Source organism: Gobius niger, assembly GCF_951799975.1.
Source record: "Gobius niger genome assembly, chromosome: 3".
NCBI lineage: Eukaryota > Metazoa > Chordata > Actinopteri > Gobiiformes > Gobiidae > Gobius > Gobius niger.
In genome coordinates, this window is record NC_136854.1 from 18,576,965 (window position 1) to 18,601,358 (window position 24,394).

At 40.9% G+C, this 24,394-nt stretch overlaps 2 protein-coding genes across 3 annotated transcripts in view; both read left to right on the forward strand.

The window, feature by feature from the left end:
* Positions 1-11,023, forward strand: uso1 (USO1 vesicle transport factor). The gene is made up of 25 exons (XM_079553881.1): positions 1-232; positions 737-823; positions 1,190-1,254; positions 1,344-1,429; positions 1,815-1,859; positions 2,370-2,470; positions 2,888-2,990; positions 3,072-3,127; positions 3,221-3,341; positions 3,416-3,594; positions 3,665-3,805; positions 3,883-3,971; positions 4,058-4,212; positions 4,346-4,551; positions 6,622-6,732; positions 6,843-6,961; positions 7,097-7,278; positions 7,363-7,484; positions 7,551-7,689; positions 7,845-8,008; positions 8,313-8,378; positions 8,816-8,917; positions 9,000-9,104; positions 9,177-9,392; positions 10,347-11,023. Exons 1-25 carry the CDS (start codon positions 167-169, stop codon positions 10,416-10,418), a joined length of 2,898 nt encoding a protein of 965 aa, XP_079410007.1. The 5' UTR covers positions 1-166; the 3' UTR covers positions 10,419-11,023.
* Positions 11,024-11,596: 573 nt separating this feature from the next.
* coro2aa (coronin 2Aa) overlaps positions 11,597-24,394 on the forward strand; it is a 28,319-nt gene continuing 15,521 nt past the window's right edge. The window contains exon 1 of one of the 2 annotated variants that reach the window (XM_079553844.1): positions 11,597-11,893. In XM_079553844.1, coding sequence (XP_079409970.1) covers positions 11,879-11,893 — 15 coding nt within the window. In that variant the 5' untranslated portion in view covers positions 11,597-11,878. Of the gene's footprint in view, positions 11,894-22,703; positions 22,865-24,394 lie in introns of those variants that run through there. The other variant, XM_079553845.1, reaches the window with a different exon arrangement.

A 24,394-nucleotide genomic window follows, 5' to 3' on the forward strand; every position in this document is an offset into this window, starting at 1 on the left:
AGTTTCCGGGGTTGCCCCGTCAGTGTACACAGTGTGAAAAACAGCAGTGTGTACCTGCTTTCTCAGTTTTTTATACATTCTTCTCAAAATTGACACCGCGAAGAACAAGTTTCTCAACAGGGGGACCGAGTCGTAGCTGTAAGGCACTTGTAGGACGCGTGGAAGGATGAATTTCTTCAGAGGAGTGATGGGTGGGCAGCCAGCGGGGCCGCAGCCGTCGGGAGCAGAGACGGTGAGGAGCCTGCTCAGCTAGCATGGGCTGACATCGGCTAGCTCTGTTTTTCACCAGTAAACTGGGCGACTGACACCACACACACGCCTCTGTGTACCTTGGGCATTATACAGTCCACATTTGATCATGAAGCTGCCATATGATAGAGTCAAGACTTCACGCCTCTGTTATTTAAGGGCATCTGTTAGCATTAGCTTGAGGGGACTAAACCAGCAATCTGTCAGTCTGAAGCCTGGCTGTCATTGTGAGCAGCATTGTGTAAGCGAAGCACATAGCACACATACTGTCTTTCTAAAATAACTCAATTAAAACGTCCAGGCATGCAATCTCTCCATTTCTGAAGTTCAACTGGATAAACGGCCATTCATTTATGTTAACAGTTCTCACTACACGGCCATTTAAAGCGCGTGCATGCGTTGCAAAGGACACGCGCAGCACCTTGTTTATTGAAAACCAAAAGAAAAAGAGAAGTAAATTACTAATAGTTCAATCCTTGTGTTCTAGATTCAGAAGCTGTGTGACCGGGTAGCCTCCTCCACACTGCTGGATGACCGCAGAGATGCTGTCAGAGCACTCAAGTCTCTCTCTAAGGTGGGTATTTCAATTCATCTAGAGGATGTTTGTACAGGATTTCAGTACAGATGCATTTAGTAGTTGATGTGGAGATTTCCTGCACAAACTTAGTTATCGTTACATTGCTAATTGTTTAATAATATCTTTATTATTTTCCTTAAAATAATAAATAATAGCAATTACCAGGTTGGTGAAAGATGTTTTGGGTCGGACGTGGAAATCTCAGTGACATGAGGTCGCTGCTGTGTTTACTGGTAGCAGAAACAAAAGACTGTAGCCATGAATTTGAAAATGTGCAACAGTTTGAACAACACTCATTTGTAGCTGACACCGTTGCAAGAACATTTGTGAGAGAAACGGTTAACGTTGTGTTTGTTTCTCCAGAAATACCGCATGGAAGTTGGCACGCAGGCAATGGACCACTTGATCAATATTCTACAGACCGACAGGTGTGTCTCTGCGACCACGATGGCCGTGGTTGACATTATCATAGTACATGCCCATTTTAGAAACTTAAAATTTGTATTGATCCAAACAGATCTGACTCTGAAATCGTTGGCTATGCCTTGGACACATTGTTCAACTTAATCTGCAACGACGAGGAGGAGGAGCAAGGTAAGAATTGTAGAAGAATTTATTTTTAAACCATCCTCCCCTCAGTTGTTCTGGCTGCGTGCAAATTCTTTTTTAATTTGAATATCCGCCACTTCACTTTCCATTTCTTAATCAAATGAACAGGAAGTGTTTTTGTAATTCAAAGATTCTCTCCTTGTCTTTCTTCTCTTCCATGGTTAACGCTACAGATGAATCAGAAGGTAATGATCTTTGACTATGCATGAGACTATTATCACTGGTTTCACTAAGGGTGTATCTGTGTTACAAGCCGCACAATAATTGCACCGTTGCACTGCCAATATAAAGCCTGTGCATTACTACGATCGTATAAAATGAATTCTGTTCAAATCTGCTTTGTGGTTTATACTGTAAACTTCTTCCCGTGCATTTGCAGACGCTGTAATCCCTAAGCATAAGCAAAAGACTGTACCCATGCCTGGTTAGTATGGGGTGTGGCGATCTGTGTGTCACTTTTAACACTGCTACATGGCTGACTATACTGATTTATGATTGGGATTTCTCACCTTTTGGGTCAAAGCCACAAAGGGTTTCTACTCACATTACACAACTTCATGAAGACCAAATTTACTGCAAGTTAAAATACAAGTAATATAGTCGTTTTAAAATGCTGGTGTGTTTGGTTTTGTCAGTAGAATTTAATATGTGTTGGCATTAGCAATTAACTCAATCATTATTATTTTAGAGTCCCCACCCAATAAAACCCTAGCTGTGTATAGTAAACATAGTGATGTTCATATAATCCACTAACATTATTGTGTGATGAAATTGTCTGATGAAAGCCAATGATTATAGTATCTTAAAGGCACACGGTGCTGCTGTAGGTGATGAATATAAACTGACCTTCTTGTTTCACTCTAATGTTCGTTACTGTACTATCACGTAACTATCAGTTTCTGATAGTTAAAAATTCTGATGTTGTCTTTTTCAGATGAGAATGTACAGAAACAGGCGGATGACCTTGGTGCGCAGTTCACTGAGAAGTTTATTGAGGATCCAGAGCATGTGACCCTGCTGCTCACTTTGTTAGAGGTGTGTGCCCCTATTGTTTGCCGGTTAAGGCACTGCTTTGGTAAATACATTTGAGGCTGTAAAATTAAATGCCATTGGATCAAAATTGCATTTAGTAAATCACAAGGTCTTCAGTTATTTAAGCAATAAATGAGCTTCAGCAAACCACAAAAGTTGAGGTCATAAAGTGTACTGTGAAACCTGCTAACCCTGAAATTTAGACCTCTATATGCTTTGAGAAGTATATTTGTGTTTTTGTATCTATTTAGCCAAGCCAAGCAGATGATATTCTGGTCTTTGGTCAAATGTTAATCCATGTTTAAAATGTCCAGTTTAAACTGAATCTTTATTTAAAAGCATGAATTGCAAATGGTATCATGTTTTTTTTTGCATTGCCCCCTCATATTTTTAAATTACATTTGTTTGTTTGGGTTTTAGGAGTTTGATTTCCACGTGCGTTGGCCTGGGGTCAAGCTGTTGACTGCTTTACTCAAGAACCAGGGTCCTCAGGTGCAGGGCGTCATTCTTGTTAGTCCCATGGGTGAGATATGCACTCTGTAGAGCACACAGTGATACTACTCTATATTACTCTGCTTAACATGAACTGTGTAATTCTGTACAGGTGTCTCTAGACTTATGGATCTCTTGGCTGACTCCCGGGAAGTCATTAGAAATGATGTAAGCTTTTAGTCTCCTTCCTTCTAAAGAGAAGTGCTATAAATAGTAGTATTATCAGTATTTAACATTATGTGTTCTGTGTATTTCCTACAGGGCCTGCTTCTTCTCCAACAGCTCACTAAGAGCAACGCTGCTATACAAAAAATTGTAGCCTTTGAAAATGCCTTCGAACGCCTTCTTGATATTATCACTGAAGAGGGCAGCAGTGATGGAGGTACTAACAATGTTTCTGTGATTCTTTAAGACTAACATACACCTGCTTATTTAAGTTGTTTATTGTGTTAAAAGGCATCGTGGTTGAGGACTGTCTTCTGCTTCTGCTGAACCTGCTCAAAAATAACAGCTCCAATCAGAATTTCTTTAAGGAGGGCTCATATATTCAGAGGATGAAGCCCTGGTTTGAGGTTGGCGATGATAATGCTGGTTGGTCTGCACAGAAAGTCACCAACCTACACCTTATGCTTCAGGTAATCCACATGTTCATTTTTGCCTAACATTGTGTTTGTCAGAAATGATCTAAAGTCATTTCCTCCACAGCTTGTGCGAGTTTTGGTGTCTCCGGTGAACTCTCCTGGAGCCACCGCCAGCTGCCAGAAGTCCATGTTTATGTGTGGCCTGCTGCAGCAGCTGTGCACCATCCTCATGGCCACGGGTGTCCCTGCTGACATCCTCACTGAGGTACAGGAGCTCATGCACTTAAGGTTAGACTTGAAATAGAAATGGCCTCTCATTTATTGTACTGTATTCTCTTTCAGACCATTAACACTGTGTCGGAAGTCATCAGAGGCTCTCAGGTCAACCAGGACTACTTCGCCTCAGTTAACGCTCCGTCAAACCCACCGAGGCATGTTTGATTGTTATGCACTTTATTTTTACAGGGACACGTTTCTAATCTTTTATTTATCAATCTCTCGTCCTACATGCTTGCAGACCAGCCATTGTTGTGTTACTCATGTCAATGGTCAATGAGCGACAACCATTTGTGCTTCGCTGTGCAGTCCTCTACTGCTTCCAGTGTTTCTTGTACAAAAACCAAAAAGGCCAGGGGGAGATTGTAGCAACACTCCTTCCTTCCACTATAGATGGTAAGCTACTGTGGGTGTTGTCCAATCCTTTGCTATGCCAAAACTTCCATCCCTTTTTTTGTTCAATTACAATAATGTTTTTGGATTAGGTTTTAACAGAATTCTTACAGCAGTTGTTCTTTTCTATTGTCAGCTAATTCCATCTCGGCCGGCCAGCTGCTTTGTGGAGGCCTGTTTTCAGCTGACTCTTTGTCCAACTGGTGCGCGGCTGTGGCCCTGGCTCATGCGCTGCAGGAGAACCTCACCCAGAAGGAGCAGCTGCTTAGGGTCCAACTAGCCACCAGTCTGGGCAAGCCCCCTGTGTCTCTGCTTCAACAGTGCACCAACATCCTGTCCCAGGTAAGCACCATGCGTGAAGCAGAGGCACACAGAGGACAGGGCTCCAGACTAACACTTCAGGTTGGTTGCATTAGGCGCTTTAGGTTCACTGACAAGTACTGAACAATACTTAATATCTTGCAATGCGCACATGAAATTCTTCCTAACCACACATTTTACAGAGAGTAATAATTATAAATATTATAGCAAAGTGACACTTTTGTTTTAACATTACACAGCTGAGGGCAGAGCTGCAGAATGTTAGTTTTAATTTAGTCACACCTGTGAATTTTCAGGGCGCAACCAAATTAGTGGCACTCTGGAGCCCTGAAGGGGCATCCATAAACATTTGTTCAACAGTGATTAGAGTCCTGCTACGTTATTGTGGTTTTGCAGGGTGATAAGATCACCAGACGGGTGAGTAATGTAATGTGTTTGTGTGTTTGGGTGGATACTCAAGCTTGGCATTAGTTGTGGTGTTCGTCTGACCCAGAAGGGGTTATCCTCATCCTTAAGCTCTTATTTGCCCTTAACCCCCCCCCCCACTCTCTCTGGGTCCTGGCTGGGGATAACTACAGATAAATGATGCTGCTGTTTTGGGGGCTCTTCTGCTGATAGTGTCCTAACATCTCCTCTTAGCTATGAGTGTTTGCTGTGGATTTCTGCCAACTCTGATAGATTGACTTATTCTCTTCTTTTCGTCATCAACAATGTATGTGGTCTGTGTCCATTGTTGCTCCTCTGTTTGACCTTCAAATTATAAAGGGGCAAAGCTATACAGGTAGTACCTAATTTCAGTTGTGTTTTAGTGTAATCCTGTGCGAGACTCTTATTCTGCCACAAGAAATGAAAAGTTACTAGTAATGCTTCAAGTAAAATATAAACTAGACTTAAACAAACACTATCTTGCAGCTCAACAGTGAAGAACTGGCAGTGCATTGTCTTGCTGTGCATTGTCAGGGTTATTTTTTTGTTCTTAACATTAACCTTTTTGAGAAAAAAAAAATGCTCCTAATAATAATGCCTTTTTTTGTTTTATCACATCTGTCTGCAATTCTAATTAAGCTGGACCTTTTCTGTCCAGCTTACCATACACTTGTTTCTTTGTTGTTCTTCCAACATGCCGATTTACTGATTTGACCTGGAAACATTGTCAACTTTCTAGCAAGTGTAAAATGTTTGCAAGAGCAGGCATAATGATTAGAAGAGTGTAAGAAAAATAAGTTAGACTCTAAAACAGTTGTAAATGTACTTCACAAAACTTGCTTTTCAGAAAATTAATCAAGATTTGTGTACATTTTAGAGGTAGTAGTCTAGTTTTGTGGTAAATGTGTCCCTCTTGTTTTTGTCACTGTTGCATTCTGTCACATTTGGAGACAAAGTCTCAAAAGGTGATTCTCAGAGTCTTTGTCATTGGAATGCAGCTTAAATTGGCCACAAAACTGGACCTTTATTTTACACACGTTCGCCACGTGGCTTTTTGCTAGTGCACTGAACGGATTGTAAAGAACAAGGAGCATGTTTTGCATTAAATTTGAATACACCTGCTTTGCTGCTTTTGACTATAGACCAGACACTGCTCTGTTAGCTTTCCAATAGCTTGCCTCCATGAAATATGAATGACTCATGATTAAAATTACTTGAGACCTTTGATTGTCATGGAGCTGTTTGAACCACAAATGGAAGAAAAGTTTTTGTTTACTCATTTTCATGGAATTGCATGTACTGATGTACATTAATTATTACAGAATTTATGCTTTGCATGTGCTGCTCTTTGCAAGTCAGGTTGATACAAATGAGTCAAGAATATTATTGAAGCATTTTCAGGTTTATTGCATGTTGTGCGTTAACAGCTGTCACCTTAATACCTGTGCGTTATTTTAGGAAAATGTTTTTCATTATATTCTAACACTCGTTATCACATTCAATGTATTTGCAAAGCTACATGTCCCAAGAGTAATACACACTAAAATTTATCTAATTCACTTTTGGCGATATGAAGTTATGTGGACATGTAGCCATCGTCATGTGTTTGTTTCTGACCCGGTAATTGTAGGAGGGTGTGATGTTGACTTTTCTGTTCCTCCTCAGGGCAGTAAAGTGCAGACCAGAGTGGGCCTTCTCATGCTGCTGTGCACGTGGATTAGCAACTGTCCTATTGCAGTTACGCACTTTCTACACAACCAGGAAAACGTCCCATTTGTATCCTTACAGACTTGGCATAGATACAACTCTAGATATTGTACTATATAAGATGGTATCAGACCAAAAACTCATTGATTACTATGGTCCTTTACTTGGGCGTCGCACAGCTGACAGCACAGATCTCTGAGAACCTGGGAGAGGATGAACGGCTTGTGCAGGGCTTGTGTGCTCTGCTTCTGGGGATCTGCATCTACTACAATGACAACTCCTTGGAAAACTACACAAAGTAAGTGTAAAGTTGGAAATGATCGAGAGGATTTGTTAGTTAAATAAAGACACGTGTGTTTTTGATTTGAGGTATTATTAGCAGATAAACCTACATCCAATGACCAATTATTCTCTGTGCTCTTTTTTTTTCCAGAGAGAAACTAAAGCAGCTGATTGAGAAGCGAATTGGAAAAGAGAACTTTGTTGAGAAACTGGGTTTTATCACAAAACATGAGTTGTACTCTCGTGCTGCGCAGAAACCTCAGCCAGTTTTCCCATCACCAGAGCAAATGCTGTTCGACCACGAGTTTACGAAGCTAGTCAAAGATCTGGAGGGTCAGTCAGATCTTTCTATTCTTTTATAATTTGTTAAATGTCTTGAATTAGATTATTTATACTAAATGTAACTTGTTTACACAGGCATGATAACAAAGGCAGTTCACAAATCCAGCGAAGAAGAGAAGAAGGAAGAGGAAGTTAAGAAAACATTAGAACAGCACGACAATATTGTAACTCAATACAAAGAGCTGATCAGAGAACAGGTAAACTTGCCGACAATAATAGAATATACTTGAGTTGAATGTTGATGTGTTTTATTATGATTTCAGGATGCTGAGATCCAGAAGCTGAAAGAACAAGTGTCCTCCATGTCGACTCAGAATGAACAACTGCAGACGACTACCACACTGCAGCTTTCCCAGATCCAACAGCATAAAGACCAGTACAACATCCTCAAGCTGAAACTAGGTTTGTCCTCCTCTTGGGCTCAAAATTGAAAGGAAGTTGTAGTTATTGTAGTTAATTTGTGGTCTCCATGCACATTATTAATACTTTGGCAATGTCTAATGTCAGGATTTTTTGTGTTATCTCAAACACTCAATGGTTGACTTTTGTGTTTGCAGGCAAGGACAATCAAAACCAGTCGAACAGCCAGGACATCTCGCAGGTGAACGGGGTGCAGACAGAAGAGTTGGTGCAGCTACGAGACGAGGTGGAGGAGCTTCGTAAACAGAACACACTCCTTCAGACACAACTTGGTGACAAGGATTCAGTCATCAACACTTTGGTTAGTAAAGTAAACACACAACTTTGAACATGTTTGCGCGGGAAACACCCTAATGGGGTTGTTTTGTTTATCTGTAACATGAGGAACTCCCTCTGAGTCTGGCCCAGTTATTATTATACAATCTCATCTCATGGTGACTAAATATAGAAAACCTTATGATTGCAACATGAGCAAGGTCTACATGGAAAAGATTCCTTACCATATAATGAAAATGTCACTTTGACTGTTTGTAACTATAGCAAATACTGACGGGCAATTTAATACACATCATTATTAATCATTGTTTTCTCTGTGTTGTCCATAGAGATCAGAAGCATCACAAACAGCAGAGGGAACGCCAGGAGCGTCAGACAACACAGAACTACTCAAGGTTTCAGTCGACAAACTTTCATTTTATTAACATTGTACTGATTGGTTTATGGACATGGTCTACCTCATTTGAAAGCTCAGAACCTCCATAATTCAGTCACTGAGCTTTAGCTAACGGAGGCCTGCCTGAGCATTAATTAGGTTTGAATGAAGGCCAGTGCAAGGATTTGGTAGTGAGCGAGTAGACCAGAGGCATTTTTTTTTTTTTTACACAACCCTAAGTGTGGGGAATTTTCCCATTTCTGATATGATAGCTGACTTAATAACCAAAGCAAAAATGTGTCATTATAAACAACTATTACATCTTTGAAGCACATAATGGTTTTGTAAGGGTGAATGCATCAACAAAGCATAATTGTTGCCAGGAAAATTCATTGGTTGATTTGAACACCTTTATCTCATATATAAAAATCTTACCTCATCTTTAACTTGTTATAGGAACTCGAGGCCTTGAGGAGTCAGGTTCAAGCCCAGTCTACAGAAATTAGCCAACTACAGACAGAGAGACAAGATCTGCAGAGACGAGCTGAAGCTTCTGCGGTAAACAACCACATGTTACATTAAAGGCAACATGTTCATTCTTAATAGAGTTAGAGAAAGATGAATCTCCGTTTTCTTTCAGGCATCAGACGCAGTTTCAAGCAGTGACGGTTCAGTAGACGATGCCAAAGTGACAGAGTTGGAGAACAGACTTGCAGCACAGACGTCAGAGACGGAAAGACTAAAGGTAAAATACATAAAATGTTGTGAAACAATGAGTACAAAATGGCGTTCTAAGGACTGATTTGTTCGGGCACAGGGGGAGCTCAAAGGCTTGTCAGAATGCCGGGCAGACTTCGAGCAGCAGTTAGCCTCTGCCACCAGCTCTGTGGCCATCCTGCAGACAGAAAAGTCTAAACTACAGACAGAGGTGCAGGAGTCAAAGAAAGAACAGGACGACCTGCTCATGCTACTGGCTGACCAGGACCAGAAGATCCACAACCTCAAACAGAGACTCAAGGGCCTAGGAGAGGCGGTAAGCTAGAATGTAGTTTTAAGGCATTTTTGATGTTTGGAACAAAAAGATGGGGTGTTCTGTACAGCTGATATAGGGCTGCAGTGACCCATCCTCAATGTCGCTGGGCGACCTGTAGGAGCAGTGAGCTGCTGGCGTTCGGGCACCCGTCTCCATGATGTGGAGCCAGGCTGGTGGTCAGAAACATCTGGCTGGAGGATTAACCTATTGCACATATTTTTACTACTAACCTATGTAGACACGGGGAGAACATGCAAACTCCACACAGAAAGGCCCCTTCCAGGTGGGAATCAAATCCGGGACGCCACTGTGCTGTTTTTGTCAGAGGCACTGTTCCCACTAAGCTGCACAGTAAGCAAATGCGCATGGTTCCCTTGTTGCACAGAAAATCTGTGCTGCGCACAAAATGAAATCCGACCTGAGAATAGTAATGGAAGAGTGGCGTAATGTCCCTGTCATGGACTCATCCCGTTTGTTCCCGGCCCTGAGAGTTCACGATGTCAGCCCTTCTTTGTGCAGTTCTCTCCCTCTTTGCTGCGGCCCATGCGAGCGGCTTTGGGCAAAGGCAGTGGCCGATGTGGGCTGGTAACATGTGCTGAAGTCCACAAGAAAGACTTAATAACCACGCTTCATAGCTTTCAGGGAGGAAAGGGAAGTTTAATTATCACTGTAACAATCAGCCTGCTAGTTCACAATCGATGAAAGAAATTTAAAAAAATGCACAAAGGTCTTCACAAATGTTTGTTTTTACAATACACTGAAGGTGAAATTTCATGTCTAGAAAATAAGTCAGATATAGGGATGTAAAGAAAAAGCAGTTCTTGGGGATGTATACGCAGTAAAGTACTTTGTTGTAAACACCTAAAAATTGATAGGCTGCTTTTCTTTGTGTCCTTAACATTGCATTTTGTCTATGTGGTTTACCGTAGTTAGACTGTGATGATGTGCTTACAGGTTGAAGATGAAGATGACTTGGATGCTCGGGACCAAACGGATGATGATGAGGAAGACTATGATGAAGACTAGTGGAGCACTGAAGAGAGGACACTACACAACATGTCCACAGTGACACAGAAGACGACACTCTATGAAAAGTCATTTGAAAAAACTGGAAAATGGGGCTTCTCTAGCCTCGTACAAATGTTCATCTTATCTGTTCTGGTTATGTTTTCCGCTGCTCTTTTACACATTAGATTGTTATACATTTTAGCAGTTCAGTGTTCATTGTCATCATTTAGTTCATTTACAGAAACGGTCATTAACGCCTAAAGATGTTTGGCATTCATTAGAGATATAAAAGAATTCTGAATTTAATTGAAATGTGGTTATGCCAGAAAACTCCCACATGGTTGATGCACTCAAGTTCTACTACTACTACAGTATGTACTTGTCCATTCACGTTCCCTTATTCTAAATTCTTTGCCTGCACACCTCAATCTCATTTTAATGTTCGCACATTATTTTTACTCCACTGCTCCATTTCTGAACGGCTCTAAAAATGCTGCATAGTCAAGAAGAGATGTAATATTTTTGCACCTTTTATCCAGTTCCCGCATCATGCTTCTGTATATTGTGTAACTTATCAACTTATGAGCCACTAGAAAATAAAATAAAAGGTTTATGAATCCGTATGTGTATGGAAATATAATTGTAGATAAATTAAATTTTACTAAATCTGTTTGTTGAGTTGCACTTTTCACTGTTTCCTGTGTTTATTTGCAGTTCTTTTGATGTCCTAAATATTATGTCAAATGTATTAGTAATGTCATGACATTGTTTATGCGGTGACAGGGGAGTAACGATAGGGGGCGACAAAGAGAACTTTCACCTTGCCCTTTTGACATACTGTTGCGTTCAATGAACAGTAAATACATTTGTAATTTGACCATAAGGCCCTGTAAAGCTGACTTTAATAATGGCAGCGCAGAGAGTGCTCACTTATGTTACTCTGTCTAGTATTTTAAGTAAACTATTTTTAATTATGTTTTTCACAAAGGTTCAATAAACATCACTACAGTAAAGTAGCCTATAGTATGGCTAAGTCTCCCGGCAAATCTATGCTATTTTGATTTAGATGGATCAGAAGGGTCTATATTTAGTCAACTTCGTATGCCGCTGGGATAAGCTGGGACATGTAGGACACAGGATGGCCCCGCCCTCGCCTCTTCGTCGTTGCATCCTGCTCGCATCTCTCCTCATCCTCCCGCCCTCCTCCTCCTCCTCCGGGTGCCCGCCTGGTGTTTTCCTCCCCGATCGCTCCCCCCCGCGCGGTACGGGCTCTCACTCAGACTGCCCCGAAGTCTGCTCATCCTCCCTTTAACTTCCTCTGAGTCCCAAGGTCACGCCTAGGCATCAGCATCGTTTTCCCGCAACATGCTTCTGCGGCGGATGTAAACTTCTCCGCTCCGGCCGAGACTCGACCCCCATCAACTCCACTCCACCCCGGTCAAACCGAAGCACCTGCCGCCGAGAAACACTCACCTCACATGACCGTCTCAAAGGTGAGTTCACCCACTTTCTGAGCTCAGCGTGTTTGTTTGCGGCAGTGCTGTTTGCCTATGCGCGTGTTAAACGGATGTAAGGGCTTTAGCTTCTGCAGGACGCTGTGGTTGTTGCGGCGCGTGGCTGGAACCATGCGGCCCGCCCGCCCTGCTGCTGCGCACGGTGACCGGGGAGGAGGGACGTGACGACACCGATGCTTCACCTTCACCGGTCGTGCCTTAAACTTTACTTTCAACCTCATCAGCTTTGCATTGTTGCAACAAGTCAGTTCACGGAGTAGCTTCATTGATCACTGACGCAGGTGTATCGCCCAAACTTAGACAGGGTAACATTCACTGCACATCGTCCTCAGCCTGTAATGTTTTATTTTTTTGGCTTTGTGTGTCTAGTTGGTGAATTTTTTTAATTCAAATTTTGGGGGAAGTTGTTACTCCCTGGAAAGCAGACAAAGTAGTCTAATGACTGCAATGCAAGTTTGGAAAAAATAAATGTTATCCGTGAACCCCTCTGTTATGATAATCTTCAGTGTCCTCTAGTGACATAAGCTAAAATGAGGTCAGTGCACCACCCCTTTCCCTTGGTGACCTACACAACATCAAAATAGTGATTCCTTTCTCCACTAGTTTATATTCATTTCTGGAAGTTTTAAGGATCATCTGCCAACCACACAGTGTTAATTTTGACAACATATTTTAATTTAGTTTTAGTCTTAGTCTTTTGACGAAAATGTAATTCGATTTTAGTCTAGTTTTAGTCAAAAAAATATCTTCAATTTTAGCCTAGTTTTAGTCGACTAAAATTGCATGTCAATATAGTCGACTAAATTTAAGACGAATTTAGTCGACTTTGCGTTGATGATATTCATTATAATCATATTTAATCTTGTTCCTCTGCTTCATGGAGCTGCTCCACATGAACAAAGCTCAGAGCTGATCCTTTGGCAGAGGATTTACATGATCTGAGGCTCTTTCAGACGGTCAATAGAAGTTTGGATGATTTTAGTCTCTCCCTTTCATTTTTATTTAGTCTTATTTTAGTCGACTAAAATATCTGGACATTTTAGTCATAGTTTTAGTCTCATGAAAAACTTTTGATTTAGTTTTAGTCCAATTTTAGTCGTCAAAAATATCACTTTGACTAAAATTAAGACTAAATATTTTAGTCGACGAAATCAACACTGCAACCACACATGTAGTGAAATGCATTTCCTCATTGAGGGTCTGCACTGGGCACACACACCCCGTGCACTATTGGCCACCAGCTCACCAGATGGTTTGCATCTATTGTCTGTCCCCTACTTTTGTTCGGACATAAACACACTTAGAACAATAGAAAAGCAGTTCAGGTTTAATGACCCGCGGCTAATGCTCGCCACATGTGAAGCAGTGGGAGAAAACAGAGAGAGTGTGCCGAATGCATTCATTTATTTGGTGAAGTATGGTGCCACCTCCACATACATGCACACTTCAAAATCTTTATTTTTTTCACTTTTCCAATCAAATGACAATTGTGACACAGTCCATTTAATTGGGCCTGTATCATACAAAATAATTTACACTTCATGACTAAAAATTTACTTTTTGAGTAGACTGCGCAATAACAATATGATAGTTGCATGTGGATAATGTGCTAGATGATTTTGCTACAGCAAGATTTGATTCCTATACTTGGAGTGAGCATATGTTAAACCTTACTGCATGTTATCTTTCTGTTTTCACATTATTTCACTTTCATTCAGTGGTTAAATGATGATGAACGTGTGTCATTTTCATAAAGCTAAGTATAAAGTGTAAAGGCTCAACACTACATTGACTTATTTCTGATTTATTCACAAAGTTGGGAACTCTGTGTGAGTTTATTCACTAAAGTGTGTGACAAGAGCCTTCACTGGATCCATAAGGAGCAGAGATGTCCTGCCAGGATTAGAACTAGACCCGACAGCTACCTGATGGCCAGCCCTTGCCAAAAGCAGCATTAGAGTAATGAGCGAGTTACACAAATTCACAAGCGGGAGAGAGAAAGTCCACTGCTGAAAATGAACTCAAACTTGAAGTTGCACAATAAAATGTTGAGCTGCCTAGCCTTTATGCATCAGTGCTAGAATTCTGCAATGATCATACTTGTTTAACTTTTGATATGTGGTTCCAGATTGTGGTTTCCTGGCAGATACAAACTGGCCCATGGTTGTTGAGATTGAATCGGTACACCGGTACTGTCGCTGCTGATTGAAATCCACTTCCATTGTGTAGCCAGTTTGTGAAAACTTTGATGAGATTAATCCAATATTGATTTCTTCAGGACGAATCGGACTTTGATTTAAAACTCACTCAATGCAAGTCAATGATGAAACAGTAACTTGTAGTTTCCACTTTGCTCACTGACTTGGTTCTCGGTGCTGAAGAAGCCGATGTATTGAGCTTCACACATGTCTGAGCCCCCAGAACAAAACCCTGGGGGACCGTTAATCCTGGTTCAGTGGCATCACCGTCTCCCCTGTGGTTCACTCTCAGCTAAACTTAACGAAGCCCTGCCTTATGCCCAGCAGGAGCACAGTAGTGTTCTTAATCACTTATTTTAAGTTAAGTAAGTATTAAGTGGACAGATTAAAATGTAAAAAGTACCACAGTGACATATAGGCCTGTCAGGATAATTGCTATTTCGACTTATCGTTCAATAAATATCAGATAAACGATACATTTTTGGGCTCGATATTTATCGTCTGTACATTTATTAGCACTTCCCCCCCTGTTTACAAAGGTTTACTGTCATTTTAATGCCTGAGAGTCGACAGTTTCTAGTATCGTTAAGAGTCAATAATATCGTTTATCGCGATACTTGCCTGCCTCAATATGTCGAACTTCAAGATACAAGCAGATAAGGAAAAGCTGTTTCAAGTTGTGAATGAAATCAGCTACAAAATAATGAGCAAAAACTCTTAAACTGCTAAACTTCATCCCTAAATAGTATTTTGTGTTCAGTGTACAATCAATATTTCTGGTGTACTTTAGTCATTTCTACCACTCCATATTGTACACACCTGTAAACAATTACCATTAGACATAGTAGGCATAAAAGTACATGCACTTTAACCTCTTAACCCCCGCCTTAACCAAGTCTAAAAGGTTGCAGCCTATGGGCCAGTGCAAAACCTCATTTGAAAGCTAAGCTCCACAAAACTGATGGATGTCTTGTGTTGTGGCCGTGTTGTCACTTTCTGAGTTTTTTTTATTGCTTTTTTGTTGCGTCTTTGTCACATTTTTGCCTCTTTTTCAGTGTTTTTTTTGTCACGCTTTTGTTGCTCTTTTGACTTTTTTTTAACGTTTTGTCCGATGCGTTTTTATCCTCGTTTTCGTCGGTCTTTCGATGCTTTTTTCAAGAAGCTTTTAGATTTGGGTAAAACCAAACTGGAGAAAATGTGCTCGGTTCAGGTTCAGGCCAGTTTTCTATTTCTCTCAACGTGCCCATCTCATCACACCAATGGTACTTCTTGTTCCTCCTCAAATGGGAGCCGTTCTAGAAAGTCGAAATAGCCGTACTAATCATTTGTATTTTAGTATTTGTTTTTCACCTTATCTTATAGTGCAAATTCTTATAATTTCCTTACATATTATTCTTAGATTGCAAGAAAATGTACCAATGCGTATAAAAAAAATCCCATGATTAGATTTCAAACAATTCCCTGTTGCAACTAAACTAAGCCATACATTCAAGACCATATTGTGGCTGTAAATGCTTAAAATAATTAATGACATGCTATTTTCTTTTTCAAAAATCCCCATGCATTTACCTCCTACAGCAAATATAGTAATCCACATCGAGAGACTTGACGAGACAAATCTGTTGGAGGATGTCACAGATTATCACTATACTTGCCCTGACAATAGAAATCCTAAATGCCCTTATGTAACCTGAGAGGCAGCATGTGACCGCATGAAGCTCTCCTATTGTCGAGCCTAAAGCGCGGGAGCATCAGCGCGTTGGCTCTTGTGGCCGTTTTCCCGCCACTTTTGGGATGGACCATTTGCACAGGTAAACACCTCTTCAGACCAGAATTAAACCTAGTATCTTGGGTTTACAGCTGCTCTGTTATGTCACTGTGAGTAGGTAGGACGGCCGGCACGTTTCTGAGATGACAGCTGCCCGACTGCGGATTATCTGGACTGCACCCACGTGGCACACGCCCAGAGGATTAACTAAAAAAAACAAACAAACAAACTGTCCATTCAGCATCCACATAGTTCTGCTGTTGAGCAAAATGAAGTTAAAGGAATGGGCACAGTGACTAAAAATTAGCAGCGTCCCACACAAAAAGTGATAGCTCAAGTTTTCGTAAAGGACAGCGAGTAAAAGTTAAAAATTAAAGCTATGTGCAGTGACTAGGGCTGCTCGATTATTGAAAAAATAATAATCACGATTATTTTTGTCATAATTGAAATGACGATTATTCAAACGATTATTTGTTGCCTCTAAAAAAAGTATCTTTATTTTATTTATTTATTAATCAAAACACTATGATGATATTTTATGTTTTCTGGACAGTCATAAAAGTACAAATGATTTCAAGTATGCCTTGATTAAAGAGGGGTCCCTGTTTCACACCTGCCCCCTGCTGGCCAGCCCTCACACCTGCGCAAGTAAACTGAGCAGCGCGGCTTGATGACATCATCACACAGCGCCGTTTGTTTTTATGTCAGACAAAAGCATGAGCCACGGCACGAGAAAAGCGAAGGGAAAATAATCCCAGCGGCCAGAAATAACGCAAGTCGGCTTTGCAAAAAAAAAAAAAAGTGAAAAAGAAAAATGAAAAAAAAATTAAAAAGTGGAAAAAAATAAAATTAGAATCGATTTTTTGCAATTATGCTAATTTTGTAACAGTTTACTGTTGTATTTATTTTTGTATATCTGTTGAATTTCGATTAATTGCACAGCCCTAGCAGTGACTTTAACTCCTTTTCTCAATCCTGAGCTCTCTCTTCATTTGTGTGGGACACTGCTAATTTTGAATGTAAAAGATACTGGACAGGAAGTACAGCACCGATCTTACTGTCCAGGAAGAGATCACGTGGGGACATCATACATATAGCCCATAACCTCAACCAGATTATGTTGTAATTTGGCATTTGATGATTTATCTAGTACACAATAAGCTGTAAGAACAACCCTCTCGTCGTCGTTTTCTAATAGAACTGATGTTTGCACTCTTTAAACAATATCGGTTATTGGTCTGAAATTTCCAGCATAAACTGGTATTTCCTTTAGACTGGCCACCTTTCTGAAGGTGGATGTATGAGGCCCTGTTTGAACACTTGGATTCATTTCAGCTCATGAGTAAATCTTTATAATACTGCTGAAATGCATAGCACAGATGCTGAGATGTCATATGACTTGAGTAAGAAGTATGTGCTTAAATATCTTCGCAAATATAAGTGGGGCATACTATTCTTCTGAGACACTTCCATCTTGAGGGGGATGGGGAAGCAGTTCATTTACTATGGATGAGAAAAATAAAGTAGTCTCTTTGAAGTGCCTCTGTGTTAATTATATCGATCCCAAACATTGGCTTCAATGTTCGGCCTAATTAAAAATCACTGCCGGAGCAAATGGCCTGATCACCCCAAGTACTCTGTGGCAAGCCAGGCTCATTGTTTTCTTTGAATGGCTGCCCAGCACAGATCTATTGGTTGGCACGGCACACTGTTGGTGAGGGATAAGTTAATTTGTACAGCATCGATACGTGGAAAACGTGGCTCTGCTAATTGTGGCTAATGTCATTTAGCTCGCCCATGGCCATTTTATTCAACAGATGTCAAAAGTTGGTGATTGCATCAACTCTTGGCTTATGTGCAATACAAGTCATTTGGTGGTATCACACTTGAAGCTGCCTAGTGGTGGAGCCCTTGATTTTGGGGTCCGCCACAACTTCTTTTGGGAAAAGTCAGTTAAAATACGGTGCTTTATTAAAGTCATCTGTTCAGAGAAGTCGACGTAGGCTCCTTCTGGTTGCTCTGGTTTCCCCAACCACCACGCTGTATCTGTAGCTGTGTGTATATTGTTTATGAAGTGTGGCCTATTTACAGAGTAGCTAATCCTCTTGAGGCTCTGAAAGTGAGACTCACCTTGACTACAGTTACTAGCGTTAATAAATGGATGGATGGGCCACTGACATTATTACTTTAGCCAATGTGACCATGTTGACTCACCTTCTCGAATCCTACATCAGCAACAACGTTTTCGTATTTGTCACATTTTGCAACCTCTTTTGTTAGTTTCTTGCTATTTTGTCCTTTTTTCCTCAGTTCATGATTATTTTTTTTTGACAGGGAATATATTTTGGTTTCTCTTTGAAGCTTGTGCTACATAGATGTCTTCTTTTATGTTGCTGTAATTAATAAAGACAGCCCTCTGGAGGCAGTAACCTGCCACAGAGCTGCAGCCCTGGCACAGTTACCCTATTTATAGCACACAGCAGGTCTGTAGTCATTGTAACTTGCCTTTTTGTTAATGCGCTCTGGATCATCATGCATATTGCGACTGCAGGCTTACAGTTTTTCAGCAACACTGCATTTTCTTTTTATGGAGGCTGCTTAAATTCGGTTTGTAGAAATATAGGCCAGCCCACGAGCCAAGGCTATGAAAAGAGAACATGTAAGGGTTGAAAAAGATGGAGCTTCAGATTTCGTTGCCTTACAATTAGAAATCTAATTGTAATACTCAGTGCTGTTCAGGAATAACTGAGTGGTTCAATATCAGCCATTTCCTGGTGCTATCAAGTGTCTGCCTATCATTTTATTATGTCAATTATATTATGAGGCTTTGCCTGTGTGAGAGAACGATAAATATCTTTGTGCTGCTGGAGTAGTATTCTTATTACTACGGTATTGGAAAGAAGCGGTTCAGTAAATAGTGATTTTGGTCCAATGCATTGTTTTCCCATGATGTATCAAAGCCATGTGTGCTCTTGTCCGGTATGAGCTGTACATAAAATTGCAATTTAATTAACACATTCTTCACAAGTATGTGTTTTTTTTTCCCTCGAGTTGTTTGAGGGGATTCCAGAGACTATTGGCTTCCCAGACCGGCTCTCATTGCCAAGCTTGATGTCAGCAGGTACGGTTATGATATCACTGAGAGGCAGTTGTTTCAAACAGATGTGTTAGCGCGGTACACAGAAGTGAATCACACACATGAGAACATGGGAAACAAAGACGGGCACGGCGCAGGTGAGAACAACATGTACTGTAAGCACAACATGTGACGTGTTGAAGATGAATCTGTGTAACTGAGATATTGATTGGTTACAATAAGAACTTATGTTTCCATGATCCATTGGAAATATTACTAATGGACTTGTGTGTGTGTATGCCACGTGTGAGAGAGAGAACTTTTGAAGATCCCATATTTACTCTTTACTCTTGGATTTTACTTGATTTTTAATGTATTTTATTTTATTATTTTACTTTACAAACTAACATGAAAGCATTTGACCTTACAGCAGCCCAGCTCGTGAGCAGTTTTTCTTTTTTTTTTTTTTTTGGTGATGTGCGATCCTCCCCAATAGCCTGTCATCACCTGTGACTTGACGGTGCATGCAGAGCCTTTGCTCCTGTTTCAGTCTGTGGCACATTCCTGTGTGTGAGTACAGCTCTCGTATGTTTAATAAGCAGATGTTTAGGCTGATAGTGTGAATGTGTGGCTCGGCTCCAGCATTACAACAGTGCAGCCGAAAAGACTGTCAGTGCACTTAGTCACCCCTCGACCTGTTGAGGCATCACTCTGACTTCACTTTGTGCGGCTTGTGATGTCCTGCTGACATTACAACATGTACTGTTACTGACTTATGTGCTTGTTTGATATTTTTACGTCTGTTTGCTGCTTTGATTGTGGCAAAGGCCGGCTTCTGTTTCTTGTTGGGTTTTTAATAATCTGTTTACAAGTTTTGTTTACAAAGTTTGACTTTCTATGTGTAAACTATTAGGGCTCACAAACACTCAGTAAACACAGACTGGTTCTCAACATTCATTTAACTTTTATGTGACCTCAAGTGAAGAGCTTCTTCAAAAGGCACACAGTGATGCACTTGGCACTAAAACAGGTGTTTTCTTCCATAAACACTTGCAGACGGCTAATAAATGGAGACGAGATGAGAAAAGGAGGCCAGTGTGACTAGAGTCAAAGGCTGTGGCCTATTTTCTTCTGTCAGTCATTGGTGTAACCATTGTGTGTGCGGTGATTACAGAGCTGCACCTTTGAACAGGCTCTTTGCTCCCAAGCCTTGTCCTTACTCTGATTACTACACAGGGCAGTGCAGCGAAGCATTGCTAAGTTTACATTCATTTTGAGTACTTTAAAGGGACTAGATGAAGTTTAAAAATGTAAAAATTCTGTATTTGTCTCCCCCTACATGCTCCAGCAGTGTACTAATGTGTAGAATGAGCCCAGACCTATTCAACACAACTGCCTCTAACATCCTGCACTGTCACTTAAGAAGTTGTTCATTCGGGTCCGAGTTGCAGTCATGCACGAGCTTAATATAGAAACTGCAGTTACGCACCAGACCTGAGGTGGCAGTAGCGAGTATAAAAATGTCAACTTCCATCTAGTCCCTTTTAACTGAACTCCTCTTTTTACATTAGAATGAATTTACTTTTCTGTACCTTTTTATCGAGCAGGGTGGGCCTGAATTGAGAGGGCCTCACCAAAGGTAACTTGAACTTAATTCTGCTCAACTTTGTCATATGGCCAAATATGTTAGATTATATCAGGAATTTACGTAATGCTAATTGTAAATATTGTGAAAAAGAAAAGTCAAAATAGCAGACTTTGTTACTGATTTAAGTTAACAAAGGGGGCAGGTGTGACACGACGCTCTTTTTCTCTACTCCTTTTCATTCAAACTGCATTGACTTAAAACATTTAAAATATAGAGCCATTTATATTTACCAGACACTGATTTACTACATTAATGCATTTTTGTGTGTGAGATCTTTGTTGACATGACAATGCTCATATGTGCTAGTACGGTTATGGCCCAATTGAGGCATAGCGAGATGCTGTGTGCAACTGTGCATTATTTACCCCATAACACACATCACTTCGACACCTGTGATGCAGTGTTTTTCAAGAAATGCCTTGTTAATATCCATTTACCCAAACACGGGGCTGGAATTTCTGACTGAATGCATGGCCCAGCTTAAGCCACTTGTAGCACTATTGATTTCATGAAGATTAAATTAATGAAATGTTGTTTATTTAAGGAGCGTAACCATAGAAATGGGACTTGGCTGAAGAGTGTTATCTCAGACCCTTGGACTGTGTGGTGGGGGACATGTGCGTCTTTATCAGTCACAGTGCAGTGGTGTGTCTCTCGAAATATCCCTGTACTTTACTTCTGTAGGCGGAATTACGCAAACACCAGGTGTAGAATGGTTCCTGCTTAACTTGCCTGCACTTGTGTATGTCGTAAGAAATGAATCTGAAATGTAAAGTTGAATATCTGAAATTCCAATGCATCTTAAGTTTGGCCACTTTAAATTAAAAGCAATACATCTTAAGTATTTTTATTGATTTATTGATATAAGTTATGAGTAGTAGTAAAACCTTTTGTGATAAGATTGATACAAGGATTATGAAGCTATTTATGGGACTTATATTTAACATAAATAAAACTACTTCACAGATTCTTTCAATACACATTTTGCTGTATTATGTACCAACAGTCTAGATATGCAAATATGTAATGATGTTTTTTTGTTTTTTTTACATCCATTTCTCTAATGCGTGCGTGAGAGAGCACATGTGTCCCATAGATCAATAGCACAGCCCTGTTTGTGAAGGCCAGCGTGTGGAGCCTGTCCTCACATCGACCTATCAGCCACTGCGTCCACTGGCCTCCAAATGGACATTACGTAATATTCTATTTACCGGGGCAAGTGTTTGAGTTGGATCTGAAAGAAAGTGTTTTAAGCCCAAACGTTTTTTTATATACCAATATAACAAGTCTCTGAATTAAATCATTTAACGAAGAAAGTGTTGAGGTTGAGTTTTATTGTGGGGAAAAAGCGAATGCATGGAAAAGCTGAGGAGATTTTTTTTTTTTTGGGGGGGAGGAAGTCACACCAAACCGTACACACTATAATTGCTGCAAGGTTTACGTTTCTCCTCATTGGTCGGTTGTTTTTGAGAACAGCCTAGATCCTCAAACCCTTGGTGCAGAAAGACTTAAGAGAAACAATATCAAATAAAGATGGAAGAAAGGGGAGAGTTCAGCTTCCTGGCAGCCTTGTGGTGGATGATTCTGTCCTTCTGTCAGCTGGACCTTTGACTTATAGGAATGATCATTTTGTAGATCAATACACAAAGGGTTTACTCCCGAACTTGACCCTCATTGAGAGTGTTCAGCATTTCTATGTTTGACCTCAGCGACACAGAAACGACTCCTATGGACTTGTCATGTCCAGCTGCCGTGCTACAAACTCGTCCGCGTTGAACAGAAGTGATAGTTGATATATGTAACGCGCTAATTGGCCTGTCTGAAATGATCCATCTGACTTCAGGCGGGAGTTGTGCAACGCGGGGGCTGAGCGGGCGCGCCCCGTCCCGTCTCCTCTCGTCAGAACAGAGGGAGAAGTCCTGATTGAGCAAGCAGAGCGGAGGAGTGGACGGCCGGAGTGTTCCCTACCTGCTTGTAGTCACTCCCTCTGAAGGGAGTGTACACTGCTCTCTCTCTCTCCCCCCCCCCTCCTCTGCCTGTTCACACACGCTCGCTCGCTCGCTCAGCCACACACTCTCCACAAGACTGCCTCAGGACTAGATCATTTGACTATTTGCTGATCTGCATATGTTTTGGAGCTCACGGGAGGAAGCTCAGAAGGATTAGGTGGCATCTTTAAGGAAGTTTTTCATTCACTTTTTCCCCATCTGCTTTGAGAACTTCTGTTTCTGTTTGAACCACCACCGACTCTCGCGGCAGGGTGAGTGCCTTTCAACTCTTCAACTTTTTGACGTTTACGCACTCATGAAATTGCTTTATTTTGTTATTTCACCCGGTCCTGCTTTACATGGCCTATGAATATAGCCAGAGCTGCCAGATTTCGGCTTAAAGAACAACTGATGAGGCTTAAGTTTTTCTTATGGCTCCTTAATGGTGATGCTGGACTGGTATGAATGTTGTTGACTATTAGTTTAAACACTGTATTCATTCTATGCAGCAAAAGGCAATATATGAGAGATACAGATTTGAACATTGTTAACTGCATTGATTTTACCTATACATGCAGTTTAGTGCATCTTTTTCAAATGGTGAGGCTCCTACACTTCTCTCCTGTTTATTTATTCTAAACAGATCAGAAAGGAATATGGTTGGCCCGGCTAGTGACAATCATCCAATGCAGCTCAACGGTAAAGTTATCCAAGTTATGCCATTTTAGCCACAATGTCATTCATTCAAGACCCTAAAACACAGGCTTGCAACCAGACCAAATGAATGTTCCAACCCGCTACTGTACAGTTTGTAGCTATATATATACACTGCTCTGTATTTCTTCACACTCAACTTACTTTTGTCAATTGCTCTCTGATCCCGGGAGCCGCTCATTTCTTGCCACGACCGTGAAAAGTATATTCTATTCTCGCTGACGGCCAAAATGTCGAAGTTCCACAACATTTACTTATGACATCATCCACGACCCGGTCAAGTCGTCCCCTCCGTCGCACTCATGGCTATTTACAACGGCACACGCCCCGCCCGAAAGACTACCGTGGACCTCTTGTGGTTAGAATCCCCAGTCTGGTTTATAGGTCTCCTCATCAAAGCTCGGACCTCTTGTTTGGCTTATGGATGTTTGAGGCTGCGTGCCAAAAACTCTGCACATGTCAGCCAGAGTTGAAATTTGGTAGTGACGAAGCGTGATTATGAGGGAAAAAAACAAAACGCCGTGGACATTTTGACATTTTGAAAAAGACAGCACTTGTTTCCCACAGATGTGTGCTGACAGTATGGCGGGTGGCACTGGTTTTTCCTTTTTTTTTTTGTATATATTTTTGGGAATAAACATGCCACTTATTGTCTCTATTTGATCCTTGAACAGTTTTCATCAGTGTAGCAAAGTTTGACTTCACAGATTTAAGAGGAGAAACTGTATCTTACCACAGTAATAATGGGAAACACTGATTGATGATAAAGAACAACTGCACCTTTGAACAATTTATTTGACATAACAGACAAATGGAAATGTTAAACAGAGACAAAATCATTGATGATATCACACACGGGCCACACAGGTTATTTTGACAACATTGCATCAAGCTCTTTTTTTGGTTTGGTAAACTATATTATTTCCTCACACAAGCAGATGATTCAGGCGGTCTTGTCAATACTGAATGTGCCTTTGTCTAGACCTGATGTAGTTGTTTGCATGTTTGCCTTAATGTGAGCGTCCAGTGTCAGCTTACAGCAAGGCCCTCCGCTCATCGCTGTCCATTTTATTTTGCCTTGTAAGATA

Coding starts and splice junctions, on each gene's coding strand:
- uso1 (XM_079553881.1), top strand. CDS start 167: ATGAATTTCTTCAGAGGAGTGATGGGTGGGCAGCCAGCGGGGCCGCAG. Junction 1,860..2,369: donor AAAGACTGTACCCATGCCTG/GTTAGTATGGGG, acceptor TGTCTTTTTCAG/ATGAGAATGTACAGAAACAG. Junction 3,972..4,057: donor GCTCCGTCAAACCCACCGAG/GCATGTTTGATT, acceptor ACATGCTTGCAG/ACCAGCCATTGTTGTGTTAC.